This window comes from Sander lucioperca, chromosome 20 (assembly GCF_008315115.2).
Source record: "Sander lucioperca isolate FBNREF2018 chromosome 20, SLUC_FBN_1.2, whole genome shotgun sequence".
Lineage (NCBI taxonomy): Eukaryota > Metazoa > Chordata > Actinopteri > Perciformes > Percidae > Sander > Sander lucioperca.
In genome coordinates, this window is record NC_050192.1 from 2,497,236 (window position 1) to 2,514,905 (window position 17,670).

The following is a 17,670-nucleotide window of genomic DNA, read 5'->3' on the forward strand; positions in this document are numbered from 1 at the left end:
TGACCTGAGTTGTGACCTGATTGGCCAATTTGAACTAGAGAGGCGGGCTCTAATCCTATATGTGTGAGTAGAATGTGAGAGTTTTGCATGGGACTGTTTTGATATGATTTGTTTGAGCATCATAACCGTTTTAGCAGAGTAAAGGCTCTGACACAGCCGACCTTCGGCAGAAAAGGCAGTCGGACTGATCAGGCTCCCCGAGTTGGTCAAAAAAGTGCCTCAGAACACATCAAAGCGACGCCGACTTGAGCGTACGTTCTGCGCGTGCGCAAGACGTAATACGTCTCCATAACAGCAGGCGGTGCTAATCTGTATTGTCGCCCAAAAAATGAAAAACGGCAGCTGATTGGCCATAATGGTGGCTCGTTCGGAATACGATCTCATATTTTATGAAAATAGTTCACCGAAACGTGTTTCTGAAAACATTTTAAGCGAGAAATAGACCATGCAGTTGCTGAATCTGTCTTCATTTCAGATCGACAAAGTCAGTTTAAAAGATTTTCGTCAGATTATGAGAGGCGTTAGTCGCGCTCATCCCACTCGTCATTTCCGGGTTAGCACACCACCAATCAGATTGGCCATTGAGTCCGACTGCCCGCCTTCCGATTCAACATGTCAAATCGGCCCAAATGAAGGCCGACGGCTCCTCCGACTGACGACGGCATGGAACACACCGAACAGACTCGAGTCACCGACCTCGCCTGACTGTCCGACGGACGATTATCAGGTTGGTGTGCCAGCGCCTTAAAGAGGAGTTCCCTCTGTGTTTAAACACTGGAACACCTCGAATGAAGACTGAAAATAAAAGTCTACCAGTTTTTCCCAGCAAACCTTCTTGCGAGCGTGATGTTTTCTCTGCTTCATGGTTCCTCTGAGCTACAACACACCTCACCTTGCAACACCCCGAAAAACTGTCATTCATTTAGGTTGTAAAAAAAAAAAAAAAAACACATGCATTCTTGAATACTTCCTGTTCCCTCGCCCTTCCCTCTCTCCTGATAGGAACCAATAGCGTTTCTGCTGTCGGCCAAACCTCCTGTCACTCATTAACTCTGTCAAGTCATGCAACCTTTAGCGCTAACATGACTGCTGATGCCCTGATCATATGTTTCTCAGTGTTTCATTAACATTGCCCCCCCACCTCCACCCCCACCCCCCAACCACCTGACCTGTACTGATTGACTTCTCTTGGGATTTTTTGGTCAGGGGCAAAGTTACATGGAAGAGGGTGGAATTGATTCGAAAGAAAGTTTTTAAAAAATATATACAGAATCACATGTTTTGCACTTCATTTGTGAATGTTCAGAACCTTTTTGGTGCATTCAGGATATTTCAAACCCTCATGTGATTCTATCATGTATGCCTTTATGTCTTTAAGGAATGCACCCTTCTTCAAATCAAACTCCATACTCCATCACATTACAGTTTAGTTCTTTATTTTACAGAGTGAAGGACATTGACAAACAGTAACATTTTAACTACAGTTAAGACTTTTGTTTCCTACCATAAGGTCATGTTCAAGGAGTAATGGAAAAGGTGAGATAAATAGTCTTTGGTGACGTACAGATATTAACATACAAAGATAACTTAAATACATTACTTTCTTTAAATAGTTTGGCTGATTCACAGGTGCACACAACGTTCACAGTCATCCTGACGCCACATGGAGTGCGCTGACGTCTTCAAGCACATTTGCAGACAATCTCAAAATGCAACATTTACAAAAGGGCACCTCGTCCAACTTTCACAGGTCCATGAACAATGTGTGAGATTCAAGTTGTGAGAAACTATGGACACACGTGTTTGCAATAAAGTGCTTTCCTGTGACCCTAAAGTAGAAAAACAGCAACCTGGATCTACACTATCTTACAAAACTAACAAGAGACATTTTTTTTTTTTTAAACACTCATTCCTCTTTGCAACATGGAGCCATGAAAGCTGTGTTTTTTCTACGGGGGAGGTATTAGCGGCAGTGCACAGCTTGCTCACACAACTCGACATGATGCAACTCCTGACGTCACAAAAACATACCAGGCTAATAAAATAAAAAATAAAGACTGGGTGCACAATAGTCCAGAGCACTGATCAAACACAGGAGATAAGTGTCCTGATAGGCCTGACACATGCGTCTGAAACAGAACATTTTGAAAAAGTAGAGAGATCCACCAGGATTTTTCAGTGTTTGAAAAGCCTTTTAATGATCTGTCACGAGACATTGATTAGCTCCATTACAGCAGAGAGAGAGAGGCATGTGTCCCCCTCAGCAAGCCTTTGAACAGATTAGATTTAAGACTAAGGAACCACTGATTATATTACCCTGTGACCTCCGTGGTTACAGACAGAAGAGAAACAGAGAGCCAGGATGGGGCTGAGAGACTAAAGACACAAAGTCAAATCAGGAGACACAGATTAAGATATAAAAGAATACAATATTATAAGATGTAGATCACATGTAAAGTCGGTCCATTTGTCAAGTATTGCCAGGTATTTGGTGAGTTTAAACTAATGCTCTTAGGAATACCAAATGTTCATGTTTGTGAAATCATACGCAAAATAACAAAAAAAACGTACTAGATGTGATACTCTAACTGACACAACAAATCAGAAAGTGGGCCAACAGTTTGGTCTGTAATCCTACTGTGAAACACTGAAGCACTTTCTACAGGTTTTGATCAAGCTTCCATATAGTAAAGTCTTGGTATTTAAATAATATATGTAATATAATTATGTTTCTCGCCAAACGTGGGGATATATACATATGGTTGCATTTTTTTGGTTTTAAAGTGCTCATATTATGCTCATTTTCAGGTTCATAATTGTATTTAGAGGTTATATCAGAATAGGTTTACATGGTTTAATTTTCAGAAAACACCATATTTTAGTTGTACTGCACATTGCTGCAGCTCCTCTTTTCACCCTGTGTGTTGAGCTCTCTGTTTTAGCTACAGAGTGAGACATCTCACTCTTCTGTTCTATCTTTGTTGGGAGTCGCACATGCTCAGTACCTGGGTAAGGACTACTAGCCAGTCAGAAGCAGAGTATGAGAGCGTGCCCTGACAGTACCTAGGTAAGGACTACTAGCCAGTCAGAAGCAGAGTATGAGGGCGTGTCCTGACAGTAGCTAGGTAAGGACTACTAGCCAGTCAGAAGCAGAGTATGAGGGCGTGCCCTGACAGTACCTAGGTAAGGACTACTAGCCAGTCAGAAGCAGAGTATGAGGGAGTGCCCTGACAGTACCTAGGTAAGGACTACTAGCCAGTCAGAAGCAGAGTATGAGGGAGTGCCCTGACAGTACCTAGGTAAGGACTACTAGCCAGTCAGAAGCAGAGTATGAGGGCGTGCCATGCTAGCAGCTAGGTGAGCATTATAACGTGTGTTCCAAAGTGACCACGTTTGTCTCTGAAGTAAAGGCTGGACTACAATAGAGCTGTTTGGAGCAGTTTGTGAACAGTGTTTTCTGTTGGAGATGGTAAGTCCCTTTGGGGGGGACTTTGGGCTTTTTCACTTTGTAAACCTATAACATGCACAAAAAGATATATAACACAATAAAGGTAAGGCAACAAGCCAAAAAGCATAATATGAGCACTAAGGCCTGTCAAATGTCATCATGCCTGATGATGAGTAGAGCTTGACTTCAGTTATTCTTAGTCAATCACACGCCCACTGTTTAAGATACGGACATATAGAGAGAAGGAAATGTCAGGGCATGTATTTTTGATGATGCTTTGCTATTTTGTGTACATATTTGACATTGGGCACACCTAACATTTTGGTCGCTGTGGTCTCTCTCATAAGAAACCAGAAATGTAACAGTAGAGCTTTTAGCCGTCGTCTCAGGACTAGTTTAAACCCCTTTAACATACTACATGTGAACAACGGTGCCAACCGAACTGTGTGTTTACTTTAGTGTGTTGACTATAGGAAATGGAAGGAACAGTCAACCTTTTTTTTTCTCCATTCATCTGCAACATTACTGTTGGACTTACTATTGGTGTATTTGCCAACTTTTAGAGATTTCTCCCTCCACCCCAGGACAAAGGAGGCATGGTGCAGAATTAACTTTTTTTTGTCCCCCAGCCAAATGGCTAATGAATGTTTTACCAGCTCCTCAATAGATTACCATTGGTTTTTTGGCTGGGCGGTGAAACAAATCTACCAGCCACTTGTATAATTTACCAGCATTTGGCTGGTGGATGGTGCTAATTTTGTACCCTGAAAGGAGGTGAATGGAATTTTGTCTGTGGTGCTCACAGCACTAGAACATGGCATTAAAATAATTTCAAGAACAAGAATCCATGTTACTCTGGAAAATCCCAAAAATATTCTGCAAAGTATGGGGAATTTTTTTTTGGTAAGTAAACCCTTTAATATCTGCAAACTTCAAGGCTGCGTGTGTGCATATTTGTGGTAGCCACATGCCTTGCTCTTTATATTTATGTTTTAGCACTGAGTGTGCGGACCATGGGAGGATGAGCCCCCCCCCCCCCCCCTCCTGCTGTGGCGGTGCATATTTCTGACATGATAAGGTCAGTTTTAATAAACTGCTGTCAACCCAAAGTCCTGACTTGCAAGGGGAACGTATGAATCACGTGAAAAGGCTAATATTTCAGACTTGGCCTCCAGCAGGGAAAATGCCAGCAGTGGTGCGACGGAGCACTGACCCATGGCTCCAAGGCTCACTTTAGCACCTACTGTGTTGGGCAACGGGCTACTCCAATGCAATACTGAAACTGATCCTTTGGGAAGTGAGTTTCTGTGTAGATTCCTTCCAAGGCACTGGATGCCGACCCTCTTCTTTTTCCATTTTCAGCGTGGAGTTTATGTGGTTAAGTCCTGACTCAGAATGCTCTTAAACTCGGGCTGGGGGGGTGTAACCCAAGTGCTGTGGCTGGTTTCAATGTAAACTGTGGTCCTGAAACACAAAGTCCTGCTGACTGCCAAATTCCCAGCTCAACACAAAGCTTGCGGAATATTTTGTGGATGTCAGAATTAATATTGTAATTGTATATGCAGTTGTGAAATGACTTGGGAACCCCAAAGTTAACACAAAGGGGGACACACACAAAAAAAAGAGTTGAAAGGGTTCATTGGGTCATTTACGCGCTCTTTGGGAATCCATTGGTTTTGACAGGTCTCCGGCTCTGAGTGTAGGTTGAAAGTGTTTGATCAATGAGCTGCGGAATATCCACCGCTGGGGGGGTTCAGTTGGCAGACAGGACCAGGCCACTGGATGGTGTTGAGGACAAGCCTTCATTCTAATATTAACAGGATTAAGATGTCAAACTGAGGCCTCTTGGCTTCTTTTTTGGGCATTCAGGAGGGGGAACCAAAAAGACTTTGACGAGACTTGAACGCCCTACAAAAAGACAAACGTTCTCAGGACGGTGGTTGAACTCAAATTGCGGGTTTGCAAAAAATGATTCAGTCAGTCACGGTGTTGAATTTAAATCTTCAAATCCATCAATCAGCACAAAAAGTAGAGAGGCACAACAGTCATTTATGGGAGTATAATTGTCATTTTGAGATACATAAGCAAGGGTTAAGGACTACATCAAACTAATGCAAAGACTACCAGTAATACATTAAAAGATAAATAAATGGAGATATAGATAGACTTGCTGTGGGTGTTTGGGGTCAACTCATCCATAACTATGGGGGCTACTGGGGTTGATGGGGGATGAGTCCTGTCTGCCGCTCTGACCAATGAGCTGATAGAGCCGGTGGCTGAGGTTCTGCACTTGGCAGGTTCCCAGGACGCAACCCACTCTCATCAGCTGGGCATGTTGGTGACCACCTCGCGAGTGGGTGTAGCGACGAGTTCTCAGCGCCCTCCGCTGGATGGGTGAAGCCCTATTTGGTCGTGCCCACGCCAGGCTTGGCGAGGCGGCTCGCACTCCCGAAGCCGGTTGGTGTCTCAGGAAATCGGGCAGCCATTTTGGGGATGGGCTCATGGCTGAAGAGGGCTCGGCGATGTGAGTCTGGCTTCCTGTCGCTGAGGCTTCATCCTCTCTCTGGTCCATGAGCCTGTCGATGAGGGCCAACCTGAGGAGAAGACAGAAGTCGGGTGAAAATTTGTCCCGGAGGTGTGCGAGTATCATTCATATTTAATAAGTTCTGGAAAAAAATTTTAAAAAATATGTACAAAGAGGTAGGGCTGCTTGATTTTGGACAAAAAAATCATAATCACAATTATTTTGGTCAATATTGAAATCACGATTTTTTAACACGATTACTCATTGACTTTTGGAAAGATGTTGCGTTTATTGAACTCACAAAACTGTGAAACTTTTTTTAAATTCCCCTTAAAAAATAAATAATATAAAAAATATATTCAAATGGTGGAGTTTAGTCTTCGGGAGGGGCGAAAGTACGCCTCATTTAGAACACAAGACAAATTAGTTGGGAGCCAAAATCGAAATTGCGATTCAAATTCTAAATTTGTTTGATTGCACAGCCCTACAAAGAGGGAAGGTTTAGGGTCCGTTTAATTTGTTTGTGCAAGGTATAGAGCTAGCAGATGAAGAGGAGGATTGAGTACTGACTCATGTAAACACCCCAATGTGGCTGATGTGAGTTCAAACTAAAACGGTTAAATTACCTTAAATTGAATCGGTTAGGCAGTAATTTGTTATTAACTTTTTGGAATCAACGTTTGAAACATCTTGGTCTGAGAAGGTTTTTTTTTATCCTTTTCTTTCTTTTGACTTATGTTTGCATTTCCTGTTTGTCTGTTTGATATGGAGGAGAATGCTGGTGCCTGGACAAATGAGAAGGCTCAATTCTTCCTGTCTACAGCCATGCTAGCCGCTGTGTACTTAGGCACAGCAATGCTTTGAGCCAAAATGTCGACCACCGTTGCCATTCCTTGCTAGCGTGGTCAATAAAATATATAAATGAACCTCTATGTCTGAATTATTGCTGCACCTATGAATAAAACAAGGGACAGCATGAGAATGAACAAGGTTTTTAATTTAAAGTGCTCATGTTATGCTCATTTTCAGGTTCATAATTGTATTTAGAGGTTATACCAGAATAGGTTTACATGGTTTAATTTTCAGAAAACACCATATTTTAGTTGTACTGCACATTGCTGCAGCTCCTCTTATCACCCTGTGTGTTGGGCTCTCTGTTTTAGCTGCAGAGTGAGACATCTCACTGCTGTTCTATCTTTGTTGGGAGTCGCACATGCTCAGTAGCTAGGTAAGGACTACTAGCCAGTCAGAAGCAGAGTATGAGGGCGTGCCCTGACAGTACCTAGGTAAGGACTACTAGCCAGTCAGAAGCAGAGTATGAGGGTGTGCCCTGACAGTAGCTAGGTAAGGACTACTAGCCAGTCAGAAGCAGAGTATGAGGGCGTGCCCTGACAGTACCTAGGTAAGGACTACTAGCCAGTCAGAAGCAGAGTATGAGGGCGTGCCATGCTAGCAGCTAGGTGAGCATTATAACGTGTGTTCCAAAGTGACCACGTTTGTCTCTGAAGTAAAGGCTGGACTACAATAGAGCTGTTTGGAGCAGTTTGTGAACAGTGTTTTCTGTTGGAGATGGTAAGTCCCTTTGGGGGGGACTTTGGGCTTTTTCACTTTGTAAACCTATAACGTGAACAAAAAAGATACATAACACAATAAAGGGAAGGGAACAAGCCAAAAAGCATAATATGAGCACTTTAAAAAAACAAAGACATTTACTCATGCACCTGCCAGCTTTGTTACTATAACAACTAATGTTGTAGGGCACAGGTTACGCTGCAGAAATCCGATTAGCGTACAAAGCAGCTTTGATAAACAAATCATTTTGGCCTTCTGTGTGAACACAGCTTGGCTCTCTGCACAGTCACCCCTTCACGTGGACACCATGCTCATCTCATAATGTACAACATCAAAGTTAATGGCTTTTCTTTTTTTTTTACATGTTGCCTGACACAACAAGTGCACTGAGTCAGTTGCTCATTACATTATGCAATCAAAACCTGCACCTCGCTGCATTTTAATGCCCAGCTGGGATTCAGCAAACGGTAACTATGGGAGATTTAGCCTGGCAAGCCAATGTCTCAGTGGTCCTGATGGGCTCCAGAGGAGAACATTCAAATCTCAGTTGAGAGATGGAGTTAGATCCTTTCACATGTTATGGAAATCAATTTGTTTCAGGGTTTTATGAACCGCGCTCTCCGCCTTGTTTCAATACACAATGCATTGAATTTAATCTGGAGACATCTCTTGCCCAATAGACACTTTGGGAATTCACCCAAACTACAAAATGACATATATTCTCACTAACTTCTTATAGTATCAAGCCATGCAGATAGCGTTTGAAACTTCTATCACCAGTCTAATACAATGGAGCCTACTGGAATTTGAATTGTGTTGCCCAAAGCATTGAAAAATGACATTTGAAGAACAAAAACAGTTTTAATAGGGAGTATCTATGTCAGAGGAAACTAGTTCTGCTAAAAAAACAATGACCGTAACGTCTTCAGATTGTCCGGTCAATTATTTTTTTTACGATTAATGGATTAGTTGTTTGGAGTATTAAATGTCAGAAAATGGTAAACAATGTCGACCAGTGTTTCCCAAAAGCCCAAGATGACGTCCTTAAATGTCTTGTTTTGTCCACAACTCAAAGATATTCAGTTTACTGTCACAGAGGAGAGAAGAAACTAGAACATATTCACATTTAACAAGCTGGAATGTTTTTTAAATCGATTATCAAATTAGTTGGCAATTAATTTAATAGTTGACAACCAATCAATTAATCTTTGCAGTTTTACTCCTCTGTATTGGCATAAAGACTTCTCAAAGACTTGTCAAATAATCTTAAAATCTGGCCAAAATAAAAACCAAACCTTATCACTTTTAATGATTTTTTTAAATGTTTTTTGTACTTTGTGTGCCTTTTGCAAAAACAGGTTGTGCAGTGCGGTGGACCGGCGGGTATGGGCCGTTCAGCAAACAGAACACCAGCCAACTCGCCATCTGCTCATTGTTTGACAAAGACAGTCGTTTCTCACAACTTGACCCTCCTCACTAAACTGTCACCGCTGTGTTTGTACAGCACAGTGTGACTCAAGTCCCTGAGTGTTAACCCATCACCACCGCTGAAGGTCGGGGAGAAGTAAAACAGGAAAGTGCTGTTGTACCTGGCAGCCAGCGGATGAATAGAATGGACATGTTAAATGGTAGCAATAGAGCCTTCTTTTGTAATGAGCTTTAAATACAGCATCAGGGCAAATATATCTGATGTTTGCTTTTCTGAGTCAAAGGAAAAAAATCTTCCACTGCGACCTTTTTTGGCACTATTTTCCCATGTTCGGAGAGGCAGAAGCCACAGTTGATCTAATTATAAAAAGTTTGCTCCACTTGTGAAATGCTGACTTGAGCTATTCTGCTCATGGTGGGAGGTTTTGATGTGAGACATCACACAGCAGATGGCTTCTCTTACAGACAGTGCTGTGGTGCATTTGGGATTCCTCTGTGAAATGTGAAGCTTTTTGGTTTATTCAGCCAGTTCAGCTCCTGGCTCACTGCTGGCAGGTATGGGAGCCTGGAGGTGACCTGCTGTGAAACAGTGGCAAGGGCTGAATAAATAACTGCGTAACGCCAGGCCACAGACGGAGGCCAGCACTATTTCCAGGACAGGCTTGGTGTGTCGTGGTGCCACATCACCAAGTTACACCCACCTGGTCTGCTGAGGGAAGGTTGCTGCACAGGAAAGCTTTTCACCATGCAGCAGTGTTTGCCCTGCACCAAATTCCTATTCTGACTTTATTCTTCTGTACAAGACAGAACTGTAATCGTCTTTTGTTTGGATCACGGAGGTCAAAAGTTAGAGTAAGAGAAAAAGAAACTCAAGTAAGTCTTAAGTCAAAAAAACACTTTATACCCAGGGCTGGATTAACCCACTATGAGGCCCCGGTTATAAAAGTTACCTGTGGGGCCCAAGCCCCCAGGAAGTCACCGGGCTTTGAAGCGAATTGAACATATCGGCCAAACAGTGGAATTGCAATTCCGGGCCCATCACGTGATGCCCTCTCGCCCCAAAATATGTTTTCCCGTAGACTTACATGGCGAAAGAGACATCTGTAAATCAGTGGATACATTTTTTGAGCGTCACTATCTCCTTGAAATGACTCGTTTCACTATCATTTTCATCCATTTGGTCCGATAACATTTGGAAAGTCAGTAGACGGCTCAGTCAGCAGAGGTCTCTTGGCTGCACAGTGCGGAAGCAGCGCAGATCATCCAGGTAATTTTTGGCTCTACGATGGCTTCATCACCCACGGTGGGCCTGTCCCCCCAATAGGTATAAATGTAGATGTCTCCTTAAAGGTAGTGGCCCCTATCATTTAGGTTAAACTAAGCCGGCCTGCTGTGATTGGTCATCTGCTCCAGCTAGGCAGGACTGGAGTGGGTTTTTTTTACTACGCTACTGCAGTGTTAACATTGCCCCATGTAATTACATGCTAACAGCGCCACATCACCTTTTCTTCAACAATCTAACACAAACCCTTTAAGCCTTACACAAGACTTTGCAGGTCTGCAACTTAACCAATTCCAATTCACTTAAAAACAGTTGGCTATAAGGACATTTGAAGTAGCTGGCAGATGGCCAAAAGGACCCTGTGACTGTGCTACAACAACAATTATAGAGGAGACTACATCCTGGAAGAGTAAGTATAAAGGAGCCACATCATTTTTGAACTTTATATAAGGTTAAAAGTATTTGGTGTTGTTTGGTTTTCAAGATTTCTAATGCAACAGTTGTCCTGCTTATCTCACTTGAAGCATTTGCTTATTATTTTTCAGTCTAAAGATTTATAATTAGTTATCTAATAGCATACAGGCAAATTTAAATATCATAATTTATGTTAATGGCTGTGTGTGGTATGTGTAATATATGGCAAAGCCAAGGCCAAGCTCCTCTCCAAAAACACTTCCGACTGCCATGCTTTTTCTTCTAGAAGTTAAAAGAATCTTGAGGTAAAAAAACGCTTCCACTCTGTCACATTTGATCACACAAGACAGGCTAATTTGGCCATTAGGAGCTTAATCCCACAACTCCACAGTAATGGAGATCTCCGTGATTGGCAGACGATCAAAGATATCCAAGCTACTTTGCCTGTAATTATTCACCTTGCATGGTCTTAGCTGAAGGGAATTATACTAATATTCCTTTTGACTGAATATGATTTGTAAGGATTTTACAGATGCCAATCCCTGCGTGCTGCCTTGTTTAGTTTTTCTTCTGTATTAACCTCACAGCATTGCTGCCTTTAAGATGAGGGATCAAAGCTGAAGTCTCCCCATGTTGATGGCACGCTTCAGTTACCAAGCCCTTCCTACCTCTGACCCCAACCCTTACCCCAAGGGTAAGCCTTCTCTAACCCTAAGGGCTGGGTCATGCTTGGGAAAAAATTCTTCTCACGACATTTTGCCTGACCACATCTTTAGTGTCGAAAGTCTTAATAACTCACTCACGCTACACTCAAAGGCGAGTGGCCTACCACTGTGTGAAATGGCCGTAAATGTCGGATTGTTGGTTTTGGGAAGTTACAGAACTTGTCGGACACAGCCCCCCAAATTCCAACATTGGAAAGGTGTGGAGGGAGGGGTTTACAAAGCCATTGGACCAATCCAACAAGTACTTTTGATAAAGTATAGCATACTGGTGCCTTAACCATAACTACAACCCTAACAAAAGCCCTCCCTAACCCTAACCCTAGTACTATGCTGCGGAGAGGCTGAAGCTTACCAAGGGCAGCCTTAATCAGCTGTAAATATGGCACATTCATTGGTAATCTCCCAATAGGTAACAGTGGGGAGATTGTTGTTAGCAAAAAGCAGGACAAAAATAAAGGAAAGGTGATTTATTTCACACATAACACATCCTACTTGTTAGGAAGCAGTTCTGCTTTCATAACCTCCTTAGTGGGATGTGGAGTACTTTATGTAAGAAAAACTGGACATTGAGCATGCTTAGTACAGCCAGTAAATTACAAAGATACACCGGATACGTTAAGATAAGTTAAAAACTATACGTCTGCTCTGAAACCACATAACTGCGATGCAAGTAGATAAAACATTCACAATCACAGCTCTCAGAAGCCGCCATTGTTTTTTAAGCCTTTTGATCCACACTCCCACTGTAAGCTACTCCTCTTAAATGCATATAGTATACATGCACATTCATGCCTCCACAACGGTGTGGCTCTCTGTGTAAAGTGCGGAAAACCTGCTCTTTAAGGATGTGGTGGGTGGAATTTAAGGTCTAAGCCATTAATCCACAGTGGAAATTCTTTTTGCCTGCTTGGTCGCAGTTTCACCTTCAACGTCAGCCTAGGTTTGGTCAGATTGACCCCCATGGAGCCATACAAATATTTATACACTGTACATGTTAGCAGTCCAAGCCAAAAAAAATCCTGTTTATAAGACATACAACAAGAGGCCTCTCTTGAGAGATTTACAACACAGACAATCCTGGTTTCAATCATTCTGCAAGCATAAAAATGGTTTTCTGATCATTTATACACAATAAAGAGAGTTGTGTTTGTGTTGTTGCTTGATGAAGTACAAACATGTCAGAATATAGATAGCAAATCAAGAGGATGGACCCAAAGCCAACTGCATGTACAGAGTGGCTCAACAAACATCGACAAGGCAGGAAGCTACCCTGTGTGACATGAATTCAGTCTGTTTCTTAGGTAATATTATGTTAAGAGTATCTACGCTGAAGCCCACGCTGCTCAAATGCACACTAACAAGAATGGGTTAAGGATTTAGCAGATCGATTGGGGAAAAACATGACTTTATTTGGCCTTGACAAAGTTCGAACAAACCTGTGGCCACAGCATGTACACACAGACTGATTTGCCATCTCATCGTACCCTGGTCCAGACGGAGCAGAGGCATTCTGGGTGTACGTAACAAAAGCTTGACCACAAATCAGCCTTGCATGTCTTCCGTCTAGAAAGCAATGAGCTGCTTCCCACTTCTGGGATCTGTATTGTAAAGCCGCTTTGCTGCTAAAGCCATATTTAACTTCTTTGGCTGCGGACCCCGGCTATTTTCTAAAATAAAACGACAATTAAGGGTATGCGTTGCTTGGAATCCTGGGAACATGCAATTTCTCCTTGTTTGGAAAGCACCCGTCAGGCTTTGTTACAGCGTCTTGGTGGGATTTTGGCGTGTCCTTATCAGGACACACAGGGACAACATGAACGCAAACACAGAACAGGGAAGGAATGACAGAGATATGAGCTCAGACACAGTGTCAGTGTCCAACGAGGGAAAGAAATGTAGAGAGTCATGTCTGTTATAATCATGCTGTCATCGTGTGATAGTAAAAAAAGAACAGGACGCGCTCTACGGAGTCAAGAGAAGAGGGAGAATTTACTGTCCTCATAAAAGCCACACAGGACATTTATGAGAGATGGGCAAAGTGAGAAATGTGGAGGTTTGTGAAGCAGAAGAAAGTGACACTACTACAGTGCGGAAAAACTGCAGGCCCGATTTTCATGAAACTTGGTGGAAGGGTGTAGCATGGGTCAAGGAAAAAAACATTACATTTTGAGACCGGATCTGAATCAAGGGGCGGATACACAAATGATTTTTTACTCTTAATAACATTGCGAGATTGTGCAGCATTTATGTGTTGAAAAATGAGTTCCCGACTGGGAAGATTCCCGTGAACGCCCCCTCAACTTGTAACAATGAAATTGCCAGATAGGGCATGCCTTGGCAGAGGTCTGCACTCTCTGAGTGCCCTTCTAGTTCCTTATAAATCCCCTTCTAACTGCTGCAGCCCTTTCTCTCAGACTGAGAGATATACAATTTACTTAACCCTAACCCTAACCCTAACCCTTTGCTGGCAGTTGACAGTTTCAAACGGAGGTGGGAATGATGGGGGATTACAGTGCTAGCAACACAAACTGAGCGAGGATACAGGAGCCTCGCTTACCTTAATTGTGGTTAGATTTCAGCAGCAGGTGTTCACCATTTGAACACGCGCGCGCGCGCGCGCGCACACACACACACACACACACACACACACACACACACGCAAGCTAGTGCACTGCAGCCACGTCCCAGCGTCACTCTGTCCCCAGCTCTGGCACACAAACCCTCATCTGAAGCCCAGCTTCTCCTACATACACAATCAATCACACACACACACACACACACATGCACGAGATGGCCACCTGGAGGAAAATTCCACTCCCAGATCTTCTTACACTGTTATATATTAGATGTTAAGTGCTTTCTCCTTTTCTTCACTCCTGCCTTACTGATGGATATCAGATCACTCAAACAAAGATCGATTTTAACTGGAGACTCAATTATTATAACCCAGCCCTAGTATTCGTTACAGGTGGGGGGAAATAATCAAAATCGTATGTATTGTGATATTTTTTGCGACAGTTTTTAAAATCGATTCTTTCGATCGATATTTTTTTTACCAATGATTGACCTAAATAGTTTCTGTTTATACGGTACCGCTGACGGCAACTTCATCATATCCGTTTTCTGACCGAAAGCAGAAAAATCCATGTTATGACTGACATGTGATGTGCATTCTTTTTAGAAAACAATTCGTTTTTAGAAATGTCTCATGATATATTGTCTCTAGTCGTGTGTTATTCAACTTTTGTTTTTGTTAAAGAAGGAAAAGAAAATCTCAACACTCAGTACTATCGAATCACAATCCTTCCAGAATCGCAATAAATGAAAATCGCAGTACAAATGGAATTGGGCACCCATGTATGGTGAAAGAATCAAATCAGGACAAAAGCATATCATCCCAGCCCTAATATTGATGATTTCTCAGTCAGGTATGATCAGCTGCAATGTTCATGTCAGCCAACATTTGCTTTGCTCAGTTACAAATTGGCATGCATGCAACATGTGATGCATAGAAAAAGGGTCAGGGTATAGGCCTTCAGGGGCCCCATGCTTGCCTTCGTCCAGGGCCCCCACATCACATCACATCACTGGCTCTCCCTCCCTCCCTCCCTCCCATTGAGCCAGCAGCTGTGGATCCAAAATCCACCAGAAGGGGGCATTCATACACAAACTCATCCACATTCCTCACTGCTCCTCATAATTGCAGCTCCACAGGCGTATTGCATTGCTGGCAGGCCTACCTCACACACAATAAATAGGTAGTGTACTGTATGTTGGGCAGCCACTTAAGGCGTGGAAAAGTAGAGGTGCCACTCAGTGGCTAACAAAATCCTTTACAATAGTCTATGCTGGTATTTCTGGCCCGGGCTGTGAGACAAACTGGTTTTCCCACCTCGAAAATATCGGTTTTCTATACAGAATCACAGGGAGATTACAGCAAACCAAACCTTTGTAAACTGTTACTCATGTGACGTCTGATGGGATCGAGAAGGGGAGGAGGATGAAGAAGAAAAGACAGAATCATCTTCGAAATGTATAGAAATAAAAAAAATTAATTGTTCATACATGAACAATAGCCTATTTTTTTTCCGGATTAACCACAACAGTGATACCAATAATTAGTTGTTGTTTTTTTTTAACATACTTTATAACTTATTTGCCGGCACAGTCTAATATATGGGTCACATTTACTGTAGATCTGCTGTAAAATGTAGATTATAAGACCAATTTGATCTAACACCATAACCTGAATGACTTTATTATCAGTTACTTTAAACTTTAGCCTAATGTGTACCTTGCTAATAGGAAGGGTGATACCATAGAGACAATCAGGTCACTGTGAACTAGCTACTGTTACAAATAGCCTACTATATTATATTGTCAAAAAGTATTAGGAATAAAATGGATTTCCGTTTAGTTGGGTCTTTTTAATAGGTTTTAAAAAAGTTATAATGGTTTATTTGAATCTGAAATACAGTAGCATTGCCTAACACTGTCACTTCTTGCACAGCTGATGTGCTCTCCAGCAACAGGGCTTATCTCAAGAGAGAGAGAACGTGTTTTATTGTATCATGGGAGAGCCTTTGGCCTTGCGGTCTACGTTATCCTCTATCTGACCGACACAACAACGCAGCACTTTTTTTTTACACACGGTGTGATGGGATTTCTCACACAGGCTACAGGCTAAATCCAGCCTTTCAGCTTTGACTGACAATAAAACCTAAACAATACGTTATAGTTAAAATAGCCTAAGTTTAAAAAGTGAGAATTTTAGAAATGCCACATTTTTTGTTTAGTAATAAAGTCTGACTAATTTAAACAATGCAAAGGTCCACTGAAAAACTACGAAAATGGACTTGATGAAAAAGGATATGTTAGCTTAAATTAGCAAAAGGCGTTGCAGCTAACTGACGTGTTTACAAATTAAAGTCTACTGTCATTTACAAAAAAACATGTTTAACGTCATTTAATACTTAATACCGCCGTTATAGCTTATTTACATTTAATAATATATATAACACTACGATTTAACCCCCAACCAAGCAGGTCAAAGTGGCCAGTAAGTGTTTATTAATACCGGGTACGTACTAGCTTAGCTAGCTATATCATGTAACGTTATCTTACTATGTTAAAGAGTATTTAGCCAATCAGAAGCGCGGAGCGGCTCTTTACAGGATGTTTAAAAAAGTAGTAACTCAATAAAAGGGTGTCCTACCTGTTGCTGTCGGGACGCTCAGCCGGCATTGCCAGCAGCTGCTGGAGGGAAACCAGGCTGATGCAATACACAGCAAGCGGGAGAAAGGACTGCATCTCTCCGGGGCGACTTTAACTTTACACCCTCTCTGGGAAGGAGGGGGCGACCACACGGACTGGGCGAAGATTTAATCCCCAAGAGTGGGAGAAAATAAATAGTAAGACACAAAAAAATGAAAAAAAATGTTCCCAAAAGGTTGATGTCCAAGTCTGGCAACGGATATTGCAGTTGTTTGTGAAACCTTTGGGGAAAGCAGAAGAAATAAAATGGTCAATGAACCTGTTGCTCATACAGAAAAGAGAGCCGGTGAAAGTGCGCTTCTGAATGTAGCCTACCCTTCACTGAATTAGACCTTTCACTTAGTGAGACGCTTTAAAAACACACTATCTGCACTATAACTATCCCCAGTGGATTCTTCATCACAACTCCTGCTTTTTTCTTTCCATAACCAGCCATTAAACCTATGCACCAGATGAACACTTTACATTGTTTAGAAAATGTTCCAAAAAATGCAACCTCAATCCATTATGCAAATACTTTTGTAAACTCTTACATTTGATGAATAAACCTACTCAACACAAGTAAAGATTAGTCTTACCTTCTTGGTAGTTATAGCTCAGAATGTGGGCTTAATTGTAAGGTTGTTTTTTTTCTCTCCCATGAATCCAAACGAGTTGGTCAAGATCAAGTTCTCCAGTGTGAATCTGAGCGCCTGGTGACATTGTGGGTTTAAATACTGAGTGGGCGGAGTCACTGACTCAAGTGCATGGGCAAAAGGTGCTCAAACATCATTATCTGCCATATCCTTGGGAATATCCTTCTATATACAGTCTATTGGAATATCCCGCATTGATGTGGTTGGCACGGATAAACCCTGGAATCAATTTATGGCAATTAAGACTCTACATAAACTTAAAGAAAAAAAAACTATGGTATTTCTTTTGCTACATGTCGGAGAGATTCTATTCACAAGGGTTATCACAGAAAAACTACAAGTTCCATGATGTCGTTAAAGCTGCTCAT

At 42.1% G+C, this 17,670-nt stretch overlaps 1 protein-coding gene across 1 annotated transcript; it reads right to left on the bottom strand.

Moving 5' to 3' along the window:
• Positions 1–4,352: 4,352 nt before the first annotated feature.
• adm2a (adrenomedullin 2a) lies at positions 4,353–17,376 on the bottom strand. Its single transcript, XM_031306339.2, has 3 exons — positions 17,246–17,376; positions 16,609–16,888; positions 4,353–6,042 (listed from the first exon to the last, which is right to left on the bottom strand). The coding sequence occupies exons 2-3, from the start codon at positions 16,701–16,703 to the stop codon at positions 5,640–5,642; spliced, it is 498 nt and encodes a 165-aa protein (XP_031162199.1). The 5' UTR covers positions 16,704–16,888; positions 17,246–17,376; the 3' UTR covers positions 4,353–5,639.
• Between the last annotated feature and the right edge of the window lie 294 nt (positions 17,377–17,670).

Excerpts from the sequence above, each read along its gene's own strand:
- adm2a (XM_031306339.2), bottom strand. The coding sequence starts at position 16,703 with ATGCAGTCCTTTCTCCCGCTTGCTGTGTATTGCATCAGCCTGGTTTCC. Across the intron at positions 6,043-16,608 it reads GAGCGTCCCGACAGCAACAG|GTTGGCCCTCATCGACAGGC; the intron begins GTAGGACACCCT and ends TCTTCTCCTCAG.